Consider the following 21,737-nt stretch of genomic DNA (forward strand, 5'->3'; position numbering starts at 1 on the left):
AAAACACATTCCAAGAACAGTTCTGTATTTTAAAGGAACTGAGGACATAAGGCTCTTGTCCTGTTTTCTTGGAGTTTTCTCACAAGCACTCAGAATTTTCGTCACATGACTACATAACTTAACTCTGTTTGACAACAAAGGAGGCAGGAGGATCAGAAATTCAAGGTACATAGTAAGCTCAAGGCCAGTCTGGGCTAAATGAGGCCCCACCATAAACAAACAAACAAACAAAGTTAAAAGAAAAAAAAAAAAAAACATGACTGTGAGTTACAGTGTGCTCCCTGGTGGCGGAGAGGTCTTGTTTGTGAGGGGAATAGGAGCAGGTCTTTGGTTTCACATCTGTATGGCTCCTGTGACATCCAGGGTAGAGGCTGAATTGAACATATGTTTGTGTGTATGTGTGTGTATTTGTTTTGTTTTGTTTTGTAGTTCTGGGAATGTCCTGTGTTTTAAGCAGTTTTTCAAAGAGACCACAGTCTACAGCAGACCTCTCTACTTCTATTGACAGTGGAGAGGTGGAGGGAACTATTTTCTGCTGGTAGTTCAGGTCACACCATGCTTGTTGAGGACCAGGCTCTTCTAGTGTGGAAACAGAAATCCATGTGGAAAGGTCTTGCAAAGGTGGAACGCTGTGGACTTGGGAGTTGTCTCAGACCACCTGGTGCCTGTGCAGCTGCTGTTGACAACTGTGCGTTCTTGCTCCAGCACTTGTTTGGAGTGGGCATTTCAAGTATTCAAATTACCAGCTAGCTCATTAGCATGGGCTTTTTCCACTTCTCACCTCTGACTTTTGTCTTGTATCTTAGTTCATTTCTGGTAGATACATATCATGATATAAAATCATCTGCTACAGTTCAAGGGAAATCCTAGATTTTTAGTAATATCTCAGTAAACCATGTCATCTATAAAATAGATTCCCAGTGTCTTCATTATGGTTTCTATTGATGTGATAAGACTCCAGGACCAAAAGAAACTTGGGGAGGAAAGGGTTTATTTTGTCCTACACTTCCAGGTAAAAATCACTAAGTGAAATCAGGATAGGAACTTAAGCAGAATAGGAGCCTGGAGGTGGGAACTAAAACATGCCATGGAGGAATACTGCTACTGGCTTGCTCAACCTGCTTTCTTATCCTCTCTAGGACCATTTGCCCAGGGGTTGCACTATCCAAAATGGGCTGGGTCTTATCAATCACTAATAATTGAAAGTGCCTTGTCTACAGGCTTGACTATGGGCCATTCTTATAGAGGCATTGTCTCAATTGTGCTGGACTCTTCTCAGATGTGTCTAAGTTTGTGTCACATTGACAAGGCCAACCAACAACTACTACTTGAATTTCTTTAAAAGTCAGTTTTACTTTACTTTACAAACATATGTTCAAATGCTAGTGGAGGCTACAATTGGGACTTAGTGGTTGGGAGCAGTATATGAGTGCTGGAAACTGAACCTGTGTGGTTAGAAATATCGTCAGTAAGCATGCTTAGCTGCTGAGTCATCTCTCCAGCCTAGTGTTTGATCTGTGCTCTACCTTGTCCTTAAACATTTGTTCTTGATATTTATTTATTTATTTATTTATTTACTTACTAAAGCTGAGGATGAAACCCAGATTCTCCTGCATGATAGACGAGTGCTTTTGAATCTTTTTCTTTAGCAAATAGCATGTTTGAAGAAGTTGTGTATTCTAAGAAAGAGTGTCCTGGACAGGTGATGCGATTCCAAAATGTAATCTCTTTGGCACCATTGTAGGTTTTACATCATCTGAGTGTCCTGCTGCACTGAGAGGTGGTAGGATTTTAGCTTTAAGCATGAGGCTTTGCTTTCTTTAATTTGTATTTACCTTATTGAGCAAATGCAACATTCTTGTCTTTTTTTTTTTTTTAAACAAGAAAAAGCACATTTCATTACACACAAATACCAGACAATGATGTTTCTCGCTGAATCAAACTATAGACACAGTGTCTTTCCAGGTCATTTTCCTCTACCATGTTATTCCATTGCTATAACTAGCCAGCTTCAATCTTGTTGTTTTAAATCAGATGATAAAACAAACTGGACGAGGAGAAAAGACTGTCTAGGACATTGTGTTAGGACTCTCACAGGTGGGCCTCAAGTGTGGCCGCTGGAGAGGGAGGCTGCCAGCAGAACTTTCCATCCATGGTACTGGTACGCCCATACTGCTTTCATGTTGAACGCTGATCCCTGTCTACCATGTCAGTCATTCAGAGCAATAATACTATCAGTCCTTCCTGCAGCTACTCTACAATGCTAAAACTGACCAGCAACTTTCTTGTAACCTTGTGTTAGGGACAGGTTGAGATGTGTGTGTGGTTAGAAATATCATCAACCATTGCTCTGATGTGCTGGAATCCTCCAGCTAGCATTCTTCCTCCTTATTAATTAAACTACCAGGCTCTGGGGAGCAAGCGGACACTGTCTGGCTGTGTGCCAAGTCATACATAAGCATCTGGGAGAGGTCTGAGCACTGTGGCCCTCTCTCTAATTTTAGTTGGTCTCATTTTTACTTACAGATGGGGAGAGTAAATGCAGTTCCCTTGTCATACCACATGTTCCCTTGGTGGTTGCTATTTTAAAGATTCTGGGCCACCATTTTACAAAGTGAGTGGTCAAGAGTCAGCTTGCCACAAAACAGTGGGATTCATGCAGTGGGATTTACAAAGTGGAGCCTTGGCCACCCACTGTCCTTACCTCTGAGTCCATATCAAGACTCCTAATTGTTTTTTATGTAAGGTTTTGGAATGAGGTTTCGATATGTGTGCCCCTGTCTGTATCCATCCATACACATATATGTATATATACATATTTTTAAACAGTCTCATAGATCCCGGGCGAGTCTTGAACTTGCTATGCAGCTAAGGCTGTCTTCTGATCTTCTTGCCTCTATCTCCTCAGTGCTGTGATTGCAGATGTATACCACCACACCTGCTTTCTGAGGTGCTGGGGATGGAGCCCCAGGTTTCATACATACTAGATGAACACTTTACTGATTAAGCCAACCATGCTTTCACGTAGTTTATAGAACAGTGTCTAATACATACTAAGTACCCTGTAGATGCTGCCTTTTGTCATGGTTAACTTTGTTTTTCCTCATTGGAAATGTAGAATTCACAGTTGGACCCAACCAACTTGCCATTCAGGCTTCAAATGTATATGGGGGGAAGGGCTGGCTACTAATTTTCTTTAATTTAGGGTTTTTATTTACTTATTTCATACACTATATTTCAATCATATTTCCCCCTCCTTTATCTCCTCGCAGATCTTTTTTGCCTACCCAACTTCATGTTCTTTCTTCTTTCTCTAAAAACAAAACAAAACAAAAAGCCAAAAGTCAAACAAATAAAAAATCCTGTAAGATGAAAAAATTTTAATTGGATATTTTATTTATTTACATTTCAAATACTATCCCCTTTTCTGGTTTCCCCTCTGCAACCCTCCTATCCCATCTCCCCCTTACCCTGCTTTTATAAGGGTGCTCTCCCACCCACCCACCCATTCCCACCTCACCGGTGCCCTTAGCATTCCTCAACACTGGGGGCATTAAGATTTCACAGGACCAAGGGCCTTCCTCCCATTGATGCCAGATAAGGCCCCTTCAGCTCCTTCAGTCCTTCCCCTAACTCCTCCATTGGGGTCCCTGTGCTCAGTCCAGTGGTTGTGAGCATCTGCATATGTATTGGCCAGGATCTGGCAGAGTCTCTCAGGAGACAGCTGTATCAGGTTCCTGTCAGCAAGCATCCGCAATAGTGTCTGGGTTTGGTGTCTGCATTTGGGATGGATCCCCAGTTGGGGCAGTCTCTGGATGGCCTTTGCTTCAGTCTCTGCTCCACTTTTTGTCCCTGTATTTTCTTTAGACAGGAGCAAATCTGGGTTAAAATTTTGGAGATGGGTGGGTGGCCTCACCCATCAACCAGGGAGGGGGCATGCCTAACCTCTGGATATGGTCTGGACAGGTTCTCCCTCCCCTTTGTGGGGTATTTCAGCTAATGTCATCCTCTTGGAGTCCTGGGAGGCTCTTGCTTTCCTGGCATAAGACAAGTTTTTAAACATGGAGTTTGTTTTGTGTTGCTGAGTACTTGTGGCCACAGGGCCTCCCTGGAGTGTTGATATATCCAGTGATGCTCCATTAGAGAAAACTGATTTTCCTTTTATCAGCAAGTAACATTGCAGAGAGTTTCTGTGTTAGAGGTGGGATTTTATCTAGGCTGAGCCTCTGCAGGTCCTGTGCATACTGTCACCGTCTCTGTGAGTTCATAGGTGCATCAGTTCTGCTGTGTCTGGAAAGGCGCTGTTTCCCTGGTGTCACCCAACACTTCTGGTACTTAAGTGTTTCTGCCCTCTCTTCTCTATAGATCCCTGAGCCTTGAAAGGAAGAGTTTAACAAAGACTTACCATTTAGGACTGGATGCTTTATAAAGTCTCTCTCTCTGCTACTGTGCAGTTTGGGGTCTCCACATGATGGGTCCTGATGATCAATCACCAGCTACGGCAAGAAATTTCTCTGATGTGGGCAGAGTGAGGCTCTGATCTATGAATGTAGCAGTTTGTCACCAGGGGTCATTTTATTGCTATGTCTCTTTAGCAGAATGACAATAGCAGGTTTTCACATGTATAAGATGATTTTGTCTTTATAATGTAGCCTCAGCAGAATGGGATCTCGCCACGAATGTTCAAGGCCTTTGTTAGCAAGAGCCACCCAGAATTCTCCTCCAACAGACAACAGGATGCCCAGGAGTTTTTCTTACATTTGGTCAATCTGGTAGAGGTAAGTCTTGCGAGCATTCATTGGGGAAGTCAGAAATGCAACAAGCTGCTGTGGCAATGGCGTGATCAAATGCCCTCTTCTCTTCACCTCAGTCACTCCCTGGGCCTCTTGGTGGCTGTCTCTGCTGTGCATACTTGATTTAACAGCCTCTCAAATTTGGGTTCCAGGTGCTGCTGGATTGTATGCCTTTCATGCTGTGTGTGTTATATCAGTGTGTTTTGTAGATTAATAAATTTATTTCTATCCCTGGCTAGCTTCTAAATTAAAGAGACTGAGGGTAGATTTATTTATTCAACTTTAGCATAATTACTGAGGGTTATTACCCCTAATTTATGTTTTGAGTGCTAGACTGACTACTTCCTCAGCTGCGCTTCCTAGTACTTGCCATTTGAGTCTTGCCTGGTTATTTCTGCTCCAGTAGTCTGTCCTCAAGGTCCATTTCACTCAGGCATGTGCTCCTGGTCCATCATGTCTAATGGAGACCTCCTGCTCTCTCCCTTTCCTTTCTCCTCTTTCTCCTTCTCCTCTCCCTTCTTCCTCCTCCTTTCACTCTCCTCCTGGTTCCTACTTGTGTCCCCTGTCCCAGTAATCAAAGTCTTGCTTTCCTCTCTTCTTCCCGGTAATTGGCTGTAGCCACTTTTATTTAACCAATAGCTTTAAATTGGGGAGCAAGGTTTACATAGCAAAGGACGGTGTACATGAGAATTCACTTGTCTGGGGCAACCAGAACTTGGGGTTTAAAATTTAGCGTTTTTATACACAGCACCAGACCAACCCTCAACATTTCCTCCTTTTTGTTTAAATGCAAAGGTTCTTTCTCTTAGAGTAATGAATGAGATGTAAGAAATATGAAACAATTATGAAAACTATTAGGTAGGAGTTACATTTATAATGTCCAGTCCATTTGTATTTTGCAATTTTGGATAAAGTATTTTATTATCTATTTTATCTTGGTGAATTTAGAGTTCTGTACCTAAATCATTTCTATCATAACTTATATTACTAAACTAAAAACATTTTCTCAGATCTAAAATCATCTTTTTAAATTCTAAACAACTTAAGCTAATTTTGAAACTATAACTATCTAGTCTTCAACCCCATCAGAGACCTGAGAAGGAGTAAATATTACCTGAGTATGCAGGAAGTGCAGGCAAGCAGCTTCAAAAAATTATAGAAATGACATAGAGAGTTGGCTGCCTAAACAGTCTCCCAGAATTTCTCTAAAATGTGGTAGCATCTGTCTATCTTTAGCCTTCTGTAGAGTATTAGACAGACTTTTCTGTGGAGCATGAATTATGAAGGTCTGCTTACCCTGTCTTGGCAGAGTATAGCAGTCAACTTTCCTGCATGTTGTTTGTCCATTTCCAACAGCATTTTGTTTGCAGTCGGAACAAGGGCAGTTTTTCCCAGAGGTAGCTTGCTATCTTTGAATATACCTTAGCATATCTGAATAGCCAAACTGTGTTTATTTTTAGTTATTTACTCTGTTCAACCTAGGAAGCCTAGTTTGTGATAAACTAGTCTAATATCTAACATGACCATAGGTTTGACTGTCTGATTATTAACTTGAGTTTCTTAATTATTCTAAAAAGTTTGTAATAGTAGCTTTAAAAGGGACTAGAACTTTACATTACACTAATAAGTATCATCTAGGTATAATATCTCAAATGAGAATTGAAAACATGGGCTGGTGAGATGGCTTAGCGGGTAAGAGCATTGACTGATCTTCCGAAGGTCCTGAGTTTGGATCCCAGCAACCACATGGTGGCTCACAACCACTCGTAATGAAATCTGATGCCTTCTTCTGGTGCGTCTGAAGGGCCGTCCTGAGTTCAATTACCAACAGCCACATGATGGCTCATGGCCATCTGTACAGCTACAGTGTACTCATACACATAAAAAAAAATAAATCTTTAAAAAAAAAGACTTGAAAACATGTATACATAGTATGTTATTATAAAAATAACCTTACTCTGTACATCAATATAACAATTATAACCTTATTATATATCAGTATACAAAGATCTATCAATGTAACAAAATATAACCTAAATATGTATCACTATATAGAGATCCATAGCAATGTAAGATTATTGGCTATAAAGTGTTCTTTGGTTTAAGAATAGATTCCATAATCTACTCCCTTTTTTCTATTATTACTGTAATATTCCTATATCCCCTCTTTTTCTTTTCAATCCCTTCCCCCCTACATAAGAAGGAAAGAAGATAGAGAAAAGAAAAGGTGAGAAATCCCCAAGTCTAACGTCTTTTACCTTGTTTTCTCCCTGGTCAAGACCATTTAATAAATTATAACCAACCCTTTTATAACAAAAAGCATCTTTCACCCAATAGAACAACTAAAAACTACCCAACCCACCTTAAGTGAATGGGACATTGCTCTCTTAAAATTGTTCCTGCTGGTTTGGGGTGAAGAATTTATTTTTGGCCCCCTGCCCCAAATTTGAATAATTGCTATTCTTGAGAAACCTAGCTGTAGTGTTTGTTGTCTAGTCTCTGTATGCTGAGAAAGTGCAGCTTTAGATGAAGTCCTGGCTGGAATAGTCTGTGATGTTGGACAATTTGCGTTAGTTGCTTTGAAGTTGTCCTGGAAACAAGTCTTTGAGGAAACAGCAGGATGCAGGAACAGTATGCCTCAGCATTTCAGCATCCCTGAGGGTGGATCTTGTTAGGACTGTTTGTCTGGTTATTCTCTGTGAACATATAAGCTCTCAAAAGTAATATACATACCAATGAAAAGCTTTGGCATCCAGGAGGTAAACCAAGGCAGGCAGCCAGTGGGGGTCAGTGCTCAGAGCTGCTCTTGGGGGTCAGTCCAGATATACACAGGGACTGCTGCCTATGTCAGCCAGTGATTGGAGAAATTACTCAGCAGACTTTTCTCTGAGGGGAAAAAACTTAATTTACTAGGGATGGCATTCCCTGTGGCCAGTGAAAAACTCTGAACTCTTGTAATTCCTTGGAGCCAGCAAGAGACAAAAAGAAAGAGAGATAATTCACATGTACACATACATTCAAACTGAGTAAATGAAGCAAAAGGTAGACTTCAGTAACTTCATTCATATAACTATATACATACATGCATACATACATTCATGCATACATGCATACAGATGTGTTTACAGGCCTGCAGACAGACAGACATATACACATTCACACAGTGAATAGCTGGAGCAAAGCTCCAACAAGCAGGCTCCAAGCATCTCAACATACACATGTATACATATAAACATACAGTTGATAGGTGGAAGGAGCAATTTTCTAACCACTTTATTCTTTCTCTTATAGCTTATATATCCCAGAAAATCTTTCAAGCAGTGTGCAATCACAATGTGATTACATTTTAGTTTTCTTCTAGTGAATGGTTATGAAAAAACTGTGTGTTCCCCAAAAGTATATAAGAAATAACATTATTATAGTACAGGTAAAGAGAACAAGTTATTCCCTAAGTCCTACGTACATCCATAACTAAGCAATTTGTTAGAGATTAACAAAGCGTGAGCAAGCAAAGTAGTTTTCTTAGTCACTTTCTCTTACTGGCAGGCAGCAATTTGTGGTTACAATGAAAGGAGTAATTATTGTATTATTTATCTTTACAAGTAATCTTGTAAGAATTGTAAAAGAATTACAGATCTAAACTTTTATATAAAAATCAGTCATATCTACTTTAAATCTTCAGAATGCAGGCTACTCACCAGAGATTTTTATTAATCATATCAGGAAGCTGAGGGCAAAACTTGATAGAAGGAATCAATCATCAACAGTTCAGCCTCAGTGCTGCCATAGTTCTTGTTCCCTGATGATAAAAATTTCCTAAGTTAACTATTAAGAGTTTGCCTTTCTGAACTTCAGGTTGTTTCCCAAGATTTTTTTACATCAGAGCCAGTAGCAAAAGCATCTTAACTTAGCTTCACTAACAATTTTATTTTCCCAAGTGCTTTCTAAGTACAGTGGTCATTGCTGACAATCTACAGCTCTAAGTTCTTTCCTAGGGTAGTGATGCAACACATTAATCTGCTCCAGCAGCAATGCCTGAAAGGGATTGAAAACTTATTGTGAGTGCCAGAGATACTGCCCAGTGAGGGGGCTGGAAACCCCCTTAGAGTTTTCATACAATTCTTAGATCAAGAGGGAAGTGAGGGCAACAAGCAGAGCAGAACTCCATAACAGCGTGACGTCCTCAGGACATGTAAGTCCTAGGGGTCATGCCTTACCAAGCTACACCCATCATGGCTGTGCTATCCACTGGGCAGCTTTCCATGAGTTCTAAAGCAGTTTGTCGTTCCTCCTGCATGTCACTCAGCATATACAGGACTGTATTAACATATATGTGGAATGTGTAAGGTGTATAGATCAGTTCATGGAGATTCTTTAGTCTTTGTTTGAGCAGATGAAGTGTATCTGGCTCTATTAAAAGCTAGTTTGGACTGTAGCTAAACTGTAATATAAATTTTTATGATTAGTCCTGAGGATTTTGTTGCCAATGAGGTTTGATTGACTACACATAGATATTTGTGTCTCAGCCTGTCTCAAATGCAGTTACCTGTCCTGTTTGGTCTTCTTGATCTCTTTCCTTTTGTCTGTAGCCAGGATCTTCAGGAGGTCTCCCCGTATCAAATCTGATTTTTATTAATTTGGATGGGAGACAGCATTCTTTTCCTATTGGAAGAAATGTAAAATTTCTTCCCCACCATAACACACTTCCTGCTTTACATCCTGAAGTTATTACATATATATGTGATCTGATTCATCAGTCCTTTCTTTATCTAAGTTAGTTTTCTTTCTAAAGAGGATACATAGAACTATATTTATTACTGAACATATTGTTATTTGTATGTTGATAGTCAATATGGAAATATATATGTATATACATACCATACATATATATTTATCTCTCTAAGTCTCTCTATGAAGACTTATTATTTAAATTTTTAATTTTTGATTATGTTCAGTTTATTTATTTGTTTATTTTAGTATCTTTATACCATTGTAAACACTTTTACTTATTTCTCTTTTTCTCTCCTTTGGAGACTTAATTATTATATCTATGTTGTTTTATACCCAGTGTCTGTCTTTCCTTAGCATAAAAGCATGATTTTTAAACATTTGTTACATGATCAGAAGTTCTCTTGCTTTGGATATCTTCTGTGTCTCTTAGTCTGCATTTCAGCTTGGATATTCTGCTGTGCTTGGCCATGGTCTTTGTCTGTCTTTCTGCTTACAGACAAGAGGCATTTTGGTCTTCTACCTGTAACCAGGGCCTGCCTCATTGGATCAGACTCCTCTCAAGCAGGCCAGTGCATTGAGGAAATCCTGAGGGTAACTGCAGTTCTGAACCCATGAGTTGGCTTGGTACCCACTGTTGTCCTAGCCTTGTGTCCCAGCCATGTTGTACTGGGCTATCTATGAAATATAGAGCTAGGAAACTGCTCTGTTCCTGGGGAGTGCTTCCATTGTCTTCACATAGAACTTTTTAAGTTTAGATTTATGCTGTTATGTTGGATATCAAATGTAAATTAATAAATTTATTTCTATCACTGGCTAGCTTCCAAATGAAAGAGACTGAGGCTAGGGTTTAGTTATTCAGTTGTAACACAATTACTAGGGGAATTACCCCAATCTATATTTCTAGTGCCAGACTGGCTACTTCTCCAGCAGCACTCCCCAAGTACTTAGTGTCTCACTGAGATTATTTCTGCTCCAGCAGTCTGTCCTCAGGATCCATTTCACTTGGGCATGTACTCCTGATCCATCATGTCTAATGGAGACCTCCTGCTTTTCCCCTCTTCTTTCTCCTCTTTCTCTTTCTCCTCTCCCTTCCTCCTCCTTTCACTCTCTTTGTGGTCCCTACCTGTGACCCCTATCCTAGTAACCAAAGCCCTGCCTACCTCTCTTCTTCCAAGTAACTGATTGTAGCCACTTTTATTTAAACTTGGGGAGCAAGGTTTACACAGCAGAGGCCAGTGTACATGAGAATTCATTTGTCTGGGGGCAACCAGATCTTGGGGTTCAAAATTTATCATTCACATATACCACATCAGACCAACTCCCAACGATGTTTAGTCTCTGGACAGAGCCCCTTGAGAGCCCCTCCACTTACTTGATACCCAGGTACAACTCAAGCGATCCCACTTCCAATGCAACAGAGCTGAATCACACGGAAGCCATGAAGAATTCCAGGGTAAAGCCTTTCATTCACCTTAAAACAAAACAAAACAAACCAGCAGTCTTACCCCCTCCCTGACCCCATGGTTATGAAAATGTCTTACAGAAGAGACCATCAGAGCTGCTACAGTAGCAAGTTCTGCTGTTAATATTTTTACAGCTGGCCCTTCCTTCAGTCATTTCCCAATCATGTGTGAATTCTGTGTGTTTGTGAGCAGTGTTTTCCCTTAATCCGTTGGAAGGAGGTTACCATATCCTTAAGTATCTTGATACAGCATGGTTTCTTTATTTACTTATAGTTTACACTGAGTGCTTTTGAAATTGTATCAAACATACCTTCATTTCCCCAGGACAGTACTTTTTCCTCTATTTTTTTTAACTTCCTTCCTTCCTCTAATTACATCCATGCCCATCTATCTGTCTTCTATGGTTTTAATGTCTTTGTAATAGTACTACCCAATCCCTCATTTGGGGACACTACATAAATCCCGGTGTCTTAGTCTGGTCCACTCTGAAAATTCTCAGTAAAGCAAGATCTCGATGCCAGCATCAGAGTTATACTATTTTTCTTCCATAACTTCATTTTCCTGCACCTGCTAATTTGGTATTATCTGACCTTCAGAGGAATCGCATTGGCTCAGAAAACCCAAGTGATGTTTTCCGGTTTTTGGTGGAGGAACGAATTCAATGCTGTCAGACCAGAAAGGTCCGCTACACGGAGAGGGTGGACTACCTTATGCAGTTACCCGTGGCCATGGAGGCAGCAACCAACAAAGGTAACAGTCCCCCAAGGGAAAAAAACCATGTGTGTCTCCGTTGGAGACCTGCACCCGAGATGAGGTGCCAGGCACTGAGATGAGGCTGTGCTTGAGTTGCCCCTCCCCTCCCATCTTTTTTAAGTCCCCATGTGACTTTCCATGGAGTGCTTAAGTGTATCATGGCAGGCTTTGTAGAAGTGCTATAGACAGGAGCTACTTTGGAACCAAGAGAATGTGGTTCATGGTTAGGCACCAGTCAGCATAATTGTGGGCAGGTCATTTGTGGTGATGTGGGTATGAGATTCTCTCTTGTCATTGGTAATATGCTGTGGTGTAAAGCTTGATGGAAATGTATCTCTGGATATTAGATGTGCAATACTGGGAAGTAGCTAAACTTTGCATCTGGGTTTTTAAGGCAGGCCTTCTGGAGGTAATTTGTGGCACACACAAGTTTATACAGTGAGACTCAATAGAAGAATACTTGGACTTTGAAATGGAGGAGAGAGCCTTCATGTAGCCTTTCCAGGGTATGGCTTTTCCCTATGCTGTCAGTCTTAGCTCACAGGATGGATGGATGGATAGATGGATAGATGGTCTTCCTTACAGTCAATATCTTAGAGAAGAAAAGGCAAAATAGCTTTTGGATTGCTGATTTTTGGGTTCTTGCCATCCATGTAAAGGTCAACCCTCTCTGAGTTCCTATGGCTACTTTTGGGGAGACTTAATTTATTGTGATAGCGTGCATGCACACATACACACTAGTTAATCTTAGAATGCTTTTGCTAACTCAGTGATTGAACACTGCTAAACCTCTCCTGCCACCCCAGACATAATCAGATAGAGTGGCCATTGACTACTCCAATCCAAAACCTCACATGGCTGGTTGGCTTTATCTCCTGCCACTCCTCCAGGCTCCCTCCAACCCCACCCACATTCTGCCTGTGTCCTCCTGAGCAACTCTAAGTGTCCTGCCCTGTCCTCAGTCATTGGTCACTGTGGTCTTACTGATGAATCAAGAACCAATTGGGGAACAAGACCTTAGCAGCAGAACCAACCCCTACAGATGATTCTGTTGATTTAAGATGAAATTGTTTTCATTTTTCTGCAAGTGCATATACTTTTGACTATGTTTAGATTCTTGCTCATTATACAACGTATGTAAGGCTGTGAAGTGTGTGGTTTGTTGTCTTTCGAGATTGATGTCTGTCTTAGTTTTCCTTTTGTTGCCATAAAGTGCCTGACAAAAGGAGGGAGGGAGGAAGGGAAGAAGAGAGGAAGGAAGGAAGGAAGGGAGGAAAGATGGGCTTATTTTGACTCAGAGTTACAGCATATATTCCATCTTGAAAGGAAAGTCATGTTGACAGGAACTGGCTATATTACCTTTTCAAGGCAGAAAGCAGAGGGAGATGAATGCCCCTTGTTTGACTTGCTTTCTCTCCTTGTGCAGTTTAGACCACTGAAGTCACCACTCATTTTTAGGGTGGATCTTTCCACTTCAGTTAACCTAATCAAGATGATCCCTCACTGGCATCCCTCTGGGCTAATCTAGATAATCCCTGACAGCTGTGCCTGGAGGCTTATCTCCTAGCTAGCTGGAGAGCCTGTCAGGTTGACAGGCTCATCAATATGAGCCATCAGAAGAGCTATCACTTTTTCTTGCTCACCTCAGCCTCACACGTTCTGTTCAGTTCTGCAAGCCATGATGTTGGTGTGAGAGTCTCATTGCAAATAGAGTACACATGCTGTAGAAAGTTCGCTGTGCGTTTAAGGCTGGCGAAGCAGAGGGATCTTTTTAAATGTAAAACGAGGAGCATTGTTTGAATTGGTGGCACACAGTAATCCCAGGCTTCAGGCTGAGCAGACATCACTACAGAAGCATCTTTCATGCAAGGCTGTGGTTTGGATCCTCTTGTGCTAGTGTATCAGGTATAACCATAGGACCCCCTCCTTTACTTAACACTTGCTTTATTTATTTAGTTGTTAGGGCTTGACAAAATAAAGCAGTTTTGGTCTTAATAGCTTTCACAGTTCTGGGGTCTCTAATTCACTGTACCGTAGGGGTGGTACTCTTTTTATGGAAAGAGATTTCTAACTTACTTTCTGGATTTCTAGTAACGTCTAAACTTTGTATAGATAGAAGTAGTATACTGTAAACTCTGGGCAGAAAGGGGGTTTAAAAGCTTTTAGGAGGTGTTTTAGATGCATATGTGTGCAAACACATCTACTAGGATGGAATCTTTTTGGTTGACATTCAAAGTACCCATGACATACTAACTGCGTAGTTAGTATCAAAGTGGGAACAGATCTGTGGCTCCTAAGAGGTCCCCAGCACACTTACTTCTTTTCCCTTAGTATTTGTTTGATCATTTCATAAGTAGAGTTGCCCTGAGAGGCCTCCAGGCAGTGGATTAGAGGCCTGAGGTAAATCCTCAAGGACAGGTTGTTTACAGGCCCTTGGGCCCAGGACCAGTCACCTGGAGGAACCACAGGCACCTAATCTGGCAGTCTGGGGGGCTCAGGGACAGTTCTTCTCATTGACACATTTACATCTTTCCCTTGTCCTGTCACTTTGGGGACAGCCTGTCTCTTCCCTTCCTTCTGCTTCCTCCCTCCCCCTGCCTGATCATTCCCCCACTCTGACCCCGTGAATGAATTCCTTCTGGGCCTCATCTGTGTTTGTTGACTAGGGCTTTAAGTCTAGGCCTGTCAGTGATTGGTGAGTTTTGACCTTCAGCCTCAGTTTCTTCTGGGTGCTGGGGGTGCCTCTGGCTCCCAGAAAGTGGCAGAACTTTGGTGTGAAGTCTGTAGAGGAACAGTACCTTGGGTCACTGCAGGGTGAGAAGATAGAAGAGCAGCTAGCTTCCTGTGGCCGCCATTCATGTCCCACTCACAGTCTGCTCTGAACTCACTTCTCTCTAGTTGGTCTCAAAGAGAAATAGCAAAAATAAAAGAGAATTTTAAAAATGGAAGCAAAAGTGTTTCTGGTTCCACAAAGCCTGTCAGTCTTGGGAAGGGTCTTTGGGCAGGCTTCTTTGGAATGGACAGACATGGCAGCATCTCTGACCTACTGGGAAACACATTTCCCCAGAGGGTATGACTCAGGAAAAAAATGATTGCAGGTTCCTGCCTTCCTTGCTCTTCCTCAGATGAGCTGATCGCCTATGAACTAATGCGGAGGGAAGCAGAAGCCAACAGGAGACCCCTTCCTGAGCTGGTGCGAGCCAAGATCCCATTCAGTGCCTGCCTTCAGGCCTTTGCTGAACCAGACAATGTGGATGATTTCTGGAGCAGTGCTCTGCAGGCCAAGTCTGCAGGGGTCAAGTGAGTAAGACAGGCTGTTGATGGGGAAAGAGGGGCCTAGTGAGGTGGGGGCTGAGCGAGGCGGGAGGGGACTGGGTGTTCTGAGTCCTCGAGTGCTTGGTGGGATGGGTTGTGATGTACACCTGTAGCTGTTTTTCTCTTCACTTGCTGAGGCTGACCACAAGACAGTCCTGTGATGTGGGCTATGCTCTAGGATTAGGAGTGTTCACCTCTTTTTCTTTTTCTTTTTTTTAAACGAAGTAGAATTATGCTTTATTTTGTAGTTGAATTTTTTTCTTTTCCTTCCTTTCCTTCCCCTTCCCCCTCACTCCTTCTTTCCTTCCTTCTTTCCTTTTCTCCCTCCCTCCCCTTCCCTCCCTTCCTCTTTCTTCTTGCCAAGAGAGTAAAGTAGGGTTGAGAAACACCCTTATTCCTACATGGCAAGAATGATTACTGGTGGAGAACTCACAGAATTACTTTTGGCCGCTTTCCATATGTAAATGCCACTGCATTATCTTGTAATCTTATGGTGGTTAAGTTTTAGCATAGGACTTGATTGATTGTGTGCCTCCCGGGGAAGTTCTGGGCATGCCAGGTTGGCATGAACCTTTGCTTGGTGAGCTGCTTACAACTGAGTCAGGCGATAGTTCATGTTCTTATTGTAAGCCTGGCTGTCAGGTATATATTGTTTCTTTTCTCCACTTGAATCTTAATTGGTTTGATTCTGACGTTCCTGCCAACACACTTCCCATTACCACATGAGTTGGGGACAGAGTGCATGAAGAGATCTAGAACACAGGGCTCCTGGGAGCTCTGTGCACTCAGTTTTCTCTCCCTGTTTCCCTCTTCGTCAGGACTTCTGCCTTTTCTTTCTCTACACTCCCTTTCAGTGCTGGAGATTGAACCCAGGATTCTATAGATGCTCATTGAGCATTCTATCAGTGAGCTATATTCCGAGCTCTTGGAAGCTTGTGTCTGAATTACACTACTTTGAAATGCTCTTTGGCCCCTCCTTTCAAGGGTGAGACCTAGTTCTCAGTTGACAGAGTGAAGGATGGAGGGCTATGACTGCCTGTGTTTTGCTTTTTTCGTTTTTTTCCTGCAGCCTGGCAGCCAAACCTGCCTTCAGTTGCTGTCTGCAGGACCCTTCTTTGCTTCAGACCAGACAACACATGTCAGAAATGGGAAAACAAAACAGTTCTTTTCAAAAAAACGCACCTCATAGAAATGCATCTCAGTGGGAGAGCTCCTGCTTACTGTTTGTGGGGCCCTAGGCTTGATCTTCAAACTACAGAAAACAAAATAAGGTCCAAATCCGGTACACACCACACTGTGTCAAAGTAGAACCAAAAAAAAAAAAAAAAAAAAAAAAAAAAAAAACCAAAATAACAAACCAAAGCAAAATAAAACAAAAGGCCCCATTCTTATTAAATAAGTTTGAGAAGGTGCACATGTAAATGAGAATTAATAGCCATTCATTCTGTTATCAGCTGTCTTTCCTTAGGTAAGTTTTGTTACAGGAGCTGTTGAGTGTGTGTGTGTGTGTGTGTGTATCTGTGTGTCTTTGTCTGTGTGTGTGCATGCCCAAGTGTGCACGTGCCATGTGTACAGGTGCACACTTACCTCAGTGTACTTGTGAAGTCAGAGGACAACCATCTCTCACCTCACTGAAGGAGCACTGGGATGATTTAGGTATATCACTGTTCAACTTTACATAATTTTGGAGTATCTGAACTCAGATTCCTACACCTATGAGGCGAATTCTTCATCCAAAAGCCATCTCCCAGCCCCCATATGCTTGTTTCTATGAGTGAGAAGAATTAGCATTGGATCGCAGTTGTTATTACCTGAAGTAGCTGTCCCATGGGAAAGAAGAAGGCCAGAACTACCAAACGCCTACTACTTACTGCCTACCTAGGAGCTTGGGAAGAACTTGCCATCAGCTGTTTTCTTTCCATACTACTCTTGTGTTTTGAGACAGGGGTCTTGCTGTAGTCCAAACTCCCACACACCAGTTATCACATTTATTATATAGTCTTAGCAGTGCAGGGTAGGCTCCAGTGCTCTCCCACTTTACACGTGGGGCAATAAAAGGAGAAGCAGTTGGCCAGTAAGTGGCATGCTTGGGAGATTAAGCTGGTCTGACAGCACTCAGGGATGGCACATCTATCCCAAGTTTACCCACGTAATCCACCGAGTCCACATACAGCCATGCTTAGCAGTCCTTATGTACTTTATAGTTTCAAATGCTAATTTTGGCATTTGGCAAAGCCAGCTAGTGAACTTCTGGAATTTTTTTATTTTTAATTTTTTTTTATAATGTATGCTGTGACATTTTGTTAATGTCAGTTTGAACCTCCCTTTTTGTTAGACCTAGAGCCTGAAAATCTAGAAAAAGGCAAAAGGCATCTATCCTTGGTGGCCAGGTGGGGTAGTGTATACCTGTGATCCCAGAACTTGGAAAGCTGAAGCAGGAGGATTGGTGAGTTCAGGACCAGCCTAGACAACAGGAGGAGGTCTTCAAGGTCAGCCTGGACAACATAGCGCATCTCTCTATTAAAACATAAAAAAAGAAAAATATAAAGAAAGAAAGAGTGGGTTGATCTTGGTGGGCCTATAGGTCAGGACGGACCAGACATAATGATTCTTTAAACCAATGCTTCTCAAACTCTGGGTTGGAACCTCTTTTGGGGAGAGAATGACTCTTTCACATGGTCAAATATCAGCTATTCTGCATACCAGATATTTACATCCTGTTTCATAACAGAAGCAAAATTATATTTATAAAGTAGCAATGAAATAGTTATTTGGTTGGGGGTCACCACAACATGAGGAACTTGTATTAAAGGGTTGCAGCATTGGGAAGGTGCCAATGTGGCTGTGAAGAGATTCTCACTTATACTTTGTCATTTTGGAGAGAGGAACATAGTGTGGGCTCCAGAGCAGGCTCTCTGGATCAGCTGGAATGTGACCTTGGCCAGTGGACTCTCCTGCCAGTGCCCTCTTTCCTATCTGCAAAGCGGGGATAACAAAGATTTTATTTATAGAACTGATGTCAAAGGGAGCTGAGCAGAGAAAATGCTTTGCCTGTATCTGTCAGTGGCTTTAGGAAGGATGGAGTCATTGCTGTCATTATTATGACCTTTTGTGAATGTGTCTGTGTGTGTGTGTATGTGTGTATTTGCTGTGGGCCATGTGGTTTGCATATAGTTAGCTAATCACATTTTTGGTGCATTTACCAGAAAGAGGCTAGTACTCTTTTCTACTTAGCCAATTTTCAAGACTATAGAGTAGACCATGTTAGTCAGTGTGACTTGCATTTTTTTTCTTAATAAGATGTTCATAACATGTTAGTCTTAATTGTAATTTGTGAACAATGTTAATAGATATCATATAACTGCTAGCCCAGTAATAGTGTCCAGACCTATCCTGAGTGCTCTTTATGGCCTGACTAATTTAATTCCCACAACTTTTTATAAAGCTGAATAATGTTTCCACACAGATTTTTTTGGATTTATATTCTGATAGCCTTTAGTACACTCTTTAAGAAAAAACTTCCACAGATTCAGTTTAGGAATAAAAGAGTATGCAAAAATAATGTTTATACTTATTTGCTATTCTTTTGCAAAGCACAGTTTAATACTTTGTCAGATTGAACTGTTATGTGATATCCTTGAACTACTGCTAATGAGTGGAGATTCTTAACACTCTTGAGACGAACTTGAGATATATATGGAATAGTTACAATGTGGTTGAGTTTAAGACATTGAAATATGGGAGGCATCTACACTGCCTTGTCCTCTTTGGTGGGTATCTACCCATTACAAAGTCATGCCTTCAATTGTTTCTCCATTCTCAAACTGATCCACTGCCCATACCTTATTTTCACACAGCTCATTAGCATAGTCAGCAACAGTCCTGGCACCAGAGTCACCATTTGCATACCACTGATTTAATGAGATTTCCCTACATTTGATATTAATGTGAGGAGAGAAGGTCTGGGGCAGGGAAGAGGCCTCAGTGGTAAAGTCTGCTGCTTAGGAATGAGAGCCTGTCTGCGAGGGATCTGGTTTTGTACAAAAAGCAGAGTGTGGTGGGGCTGCCTGCAAACACAGTGCTGGCAAGTGGACACGGGCAGATTCTGGGGTCCTCCTGGCCAGACAGCCTCATCTGAGCTCCAGGGCCAGTAGAGACTGTCTCATAAAAATAAGGTGGAGAGTGAGAGAGGAAGGAACACACTCATTGCTGACCTTTGACCGACACATACATGAGCATCTCTCTCTCTCTCTCTCTCTGCCTCTCTCTCTCCTTTCTTCTTTCTCCTTCTCTCTCCTCTCTCTATCTCTCTCTGTCTCTTTCTCTGTATCTGTCTTTCACACATACACAAAGAGACACACATATATTCACATATACTCACACAATGTAGTTGAAAGATAACTTTTTTTCATTAGTTGAAAAAGCCATAATAGCAGGTGAATTTTGTTGGCTTTCTGCAAACTGGAGGTCTTGACTTCATTTAAATGAGAATGATTTTTATTTAGACTTCTCAGACACAGGAGAGAGCCAGGAAAATCCTAGGTAAACCTTTGCAAGGTTGAGCTTTCATAGCCACTTTGCATTGTGTCCCGTTCTACCGTCGTTGTGAGGGAGAACTTGAGACACAGCAGACTATGTAACTTGTCTGGGGGAAGATACAGGCCAGTGACAGACAGTTCAATGTCAAAGACTTTAGGGCTGATGGAATTCACTCCAGTTTCTCGGTACACTACTGTCTGGCGGGTGTGTCATGGGGTTTTCACTAGGGTGAATTAGCACTACACAACCCTGGCAGCAGATACATGAGTAAGTTCATTTCTGGATGTAAAACAAACTTCAGAAGGGCAGTGATCCACCCGGATCTGGAGTGAGTTTTGAGCCTATTGAAGACTTAAAGCATTCATTCTTTTCTACGCTTTGCCCATGGTCAGCCATGTGCTGTGTCTTCTCTTCTGCACCAGAGGGCAGCAATGCATTGATGTTAGCTTTGTTCAGTCTGGGTAGAAGACCTGCACCAGATAGAAGGCAACAGCTCTAATTCAAACAGTGAGATTTGGAGGAGGAAACTCAGAGTCTTTATTTTAAAGGGGACCTATTGTACCATCTCTGGCTCATTGTCTGTACTTGATTTTAACCCAAAGGCTAAGAAACAATGTAGCTCTTTGTCTGTTTACATAGACAAATAGAAAAAGACATAATTGGTGGCTGAATGAGCTGGATTTGGGCACTGAGAGGTATGGATTGAATATGCAAATTGAACAGTCAGTGTGTGCATAAAAGTGATAAATCCAAACCCAGCATACCCTGTATTTCAGTTTGAAGTGAACTCAGAATTAACTGTGTTAATTTAAAAATGTCAAGGGCAGGAGCTGGAGCACTTGCAGCTCTTGCAGAGGACCAGGGTCTAGTTCCCAGGACCTACGTGGCCTGACCACGGACGGGTGGTGTCTCCTGACCACGGTCGGGTAGCTCCTCCTGACCACGGACAGGTAGCTCCTCCAGTTCCAGGGAATATGCCCTGCTTTTCTTATGTCTATGGACACCAGGCACAAACGTGGTACATATACACATGTGCAGGCAAACACACATACACATAAACTAAAATCTTTTAAAAGGTAAGGCTTAGATTTAGATAGCTTAGATAATTACTCCACAACAGAGCTAGTGATAGGACTCATGCTACCGGGGATCCAGGTATTTAAAAAGACTCTGTAGTGGCCAGCCTCAAGCCAATTTCTGGCAACCTTCCCTTGTACCAGCCCAGTAGTGTGAGGCAGTGATGCCTAGGAGGAATGAGGCTGGCTTCTCCGCACCATGTAGGGAATGTCACAGACAAGGTGCATGGTTGCCTGAGAACACACACGGATACATACACAGAAAAAAACACTCCAAGAATGCTGGGAAATCAACACCGTGAGTGCTGCACCCAATGATTACTGTGTCCCCAGTCTGCTGTGGAGAAGCCAGGGAGTTGGATGGAGCGAGTGCACAAGTACCTGTATACTGACTGTTGGTTGGTTCCTCCTCACAGGGTAGTCCCTGGCATTGCCAGGCACTCCAAGACAAAGCTGCCTGTGAGCCATGGACGGCAGTAGCCTTTCTTTTCTTCCTTGTTTGATTCATCTCCTCCCCTTGTGTTTCCCAGAACTTCTCGCTTTGCCTCATTCCCTGAATACTTGGTAGTGCAGATAAAGAAGTTCACTTTTGGTCTTGACTGGGTTCCCAGAAAATTTGGTAGGTATCCTTTGCATGCTTTTTGCTTACACTATAGAGTGAGCCACCGTAACAAGACATGGCATGTGAAAGAGGCTGTGGGAAAGTCTACCCCCCCCCCCCCCCCCGTCACTTCTAGCCCCCATTGTCACCTCTGTTACTCCCAGGTTTCTCTGGACTCAGAATCTAGGAGAAACACTACAATAAGCCACACCATATGCTAACCACCCGCTCCACACTGACCTCTGGGAGGACCAGGTTCTAAGAGGGAAAGTACAGTCCTTCTGACAGCACATCTCAGACGCTACTGCACATACAGGTCACCTGGGATCTTTGGAAAATGCAGATCGCCTGATTGGCAGGCGTAGGTGGGCTCAGAGACCATGTTTCTAACCCATTAGATGGTGTTGGCGTTGCCAGTCCAGACACCACACTCGGAGCAGTCGGTAGCTGGAGGCGTAACCTTCCC

At 42.2% G+C, this 21,737-nt stretch overlaps 1 protein-coding gene across 4 annotated transcripts in view; it reads left to right on the forward strand.

The window, feature by feature from the left end:
• The window catches only part of Usp13 (ubiquitin specific peptidase 13), a 121,081-nt gene that overhangs the window by 71,330 nt on the left and 28,014 nt on the right, over positions 1-21,737 (forward strand). For 3 of the 4 annotated variants that reach the window (XM_031376583.1, XM_031376582.1, XM_031376584.1), the window contains 4 exons: positions 4,653-4,778; positions 11,584-11,737; positions 14,866-15,040; positions 21,201-21,289. In XM_031376583.1, coding sequence (XP_031232443.1) covers positions 4,653-4,778; positions 11,584-11,737; positions 14,866-15,040; positions 21,201-21,289 — 544 coding nt within the window. The remainder of the gene's footprint in view (positions 1-4,652; positions 4,779-11,583; positions 11,738-14,865; positions 15,041-21,200; positions 21,290-21,737) is intronic. The other variant, XM_031376585.1, reaches the window with a different exon arrangement.

The sequence above is a fragment of the Mastomys coucha genome, unplaced genomic scaffold (genome assembly GCF_008632895.1).
Source record: "Mastomys coucha isolate ucsf_1 unplaced genomic scaffold, UCSF_Mcou_1 pScaffold17, whole genome shotgun sequence".
Lineage (NCBI taxonomy): Eukaryota > Metazoa > Chordata > Mammalia > Rodentia > Muridae > Mastomys > Mastomys coucha.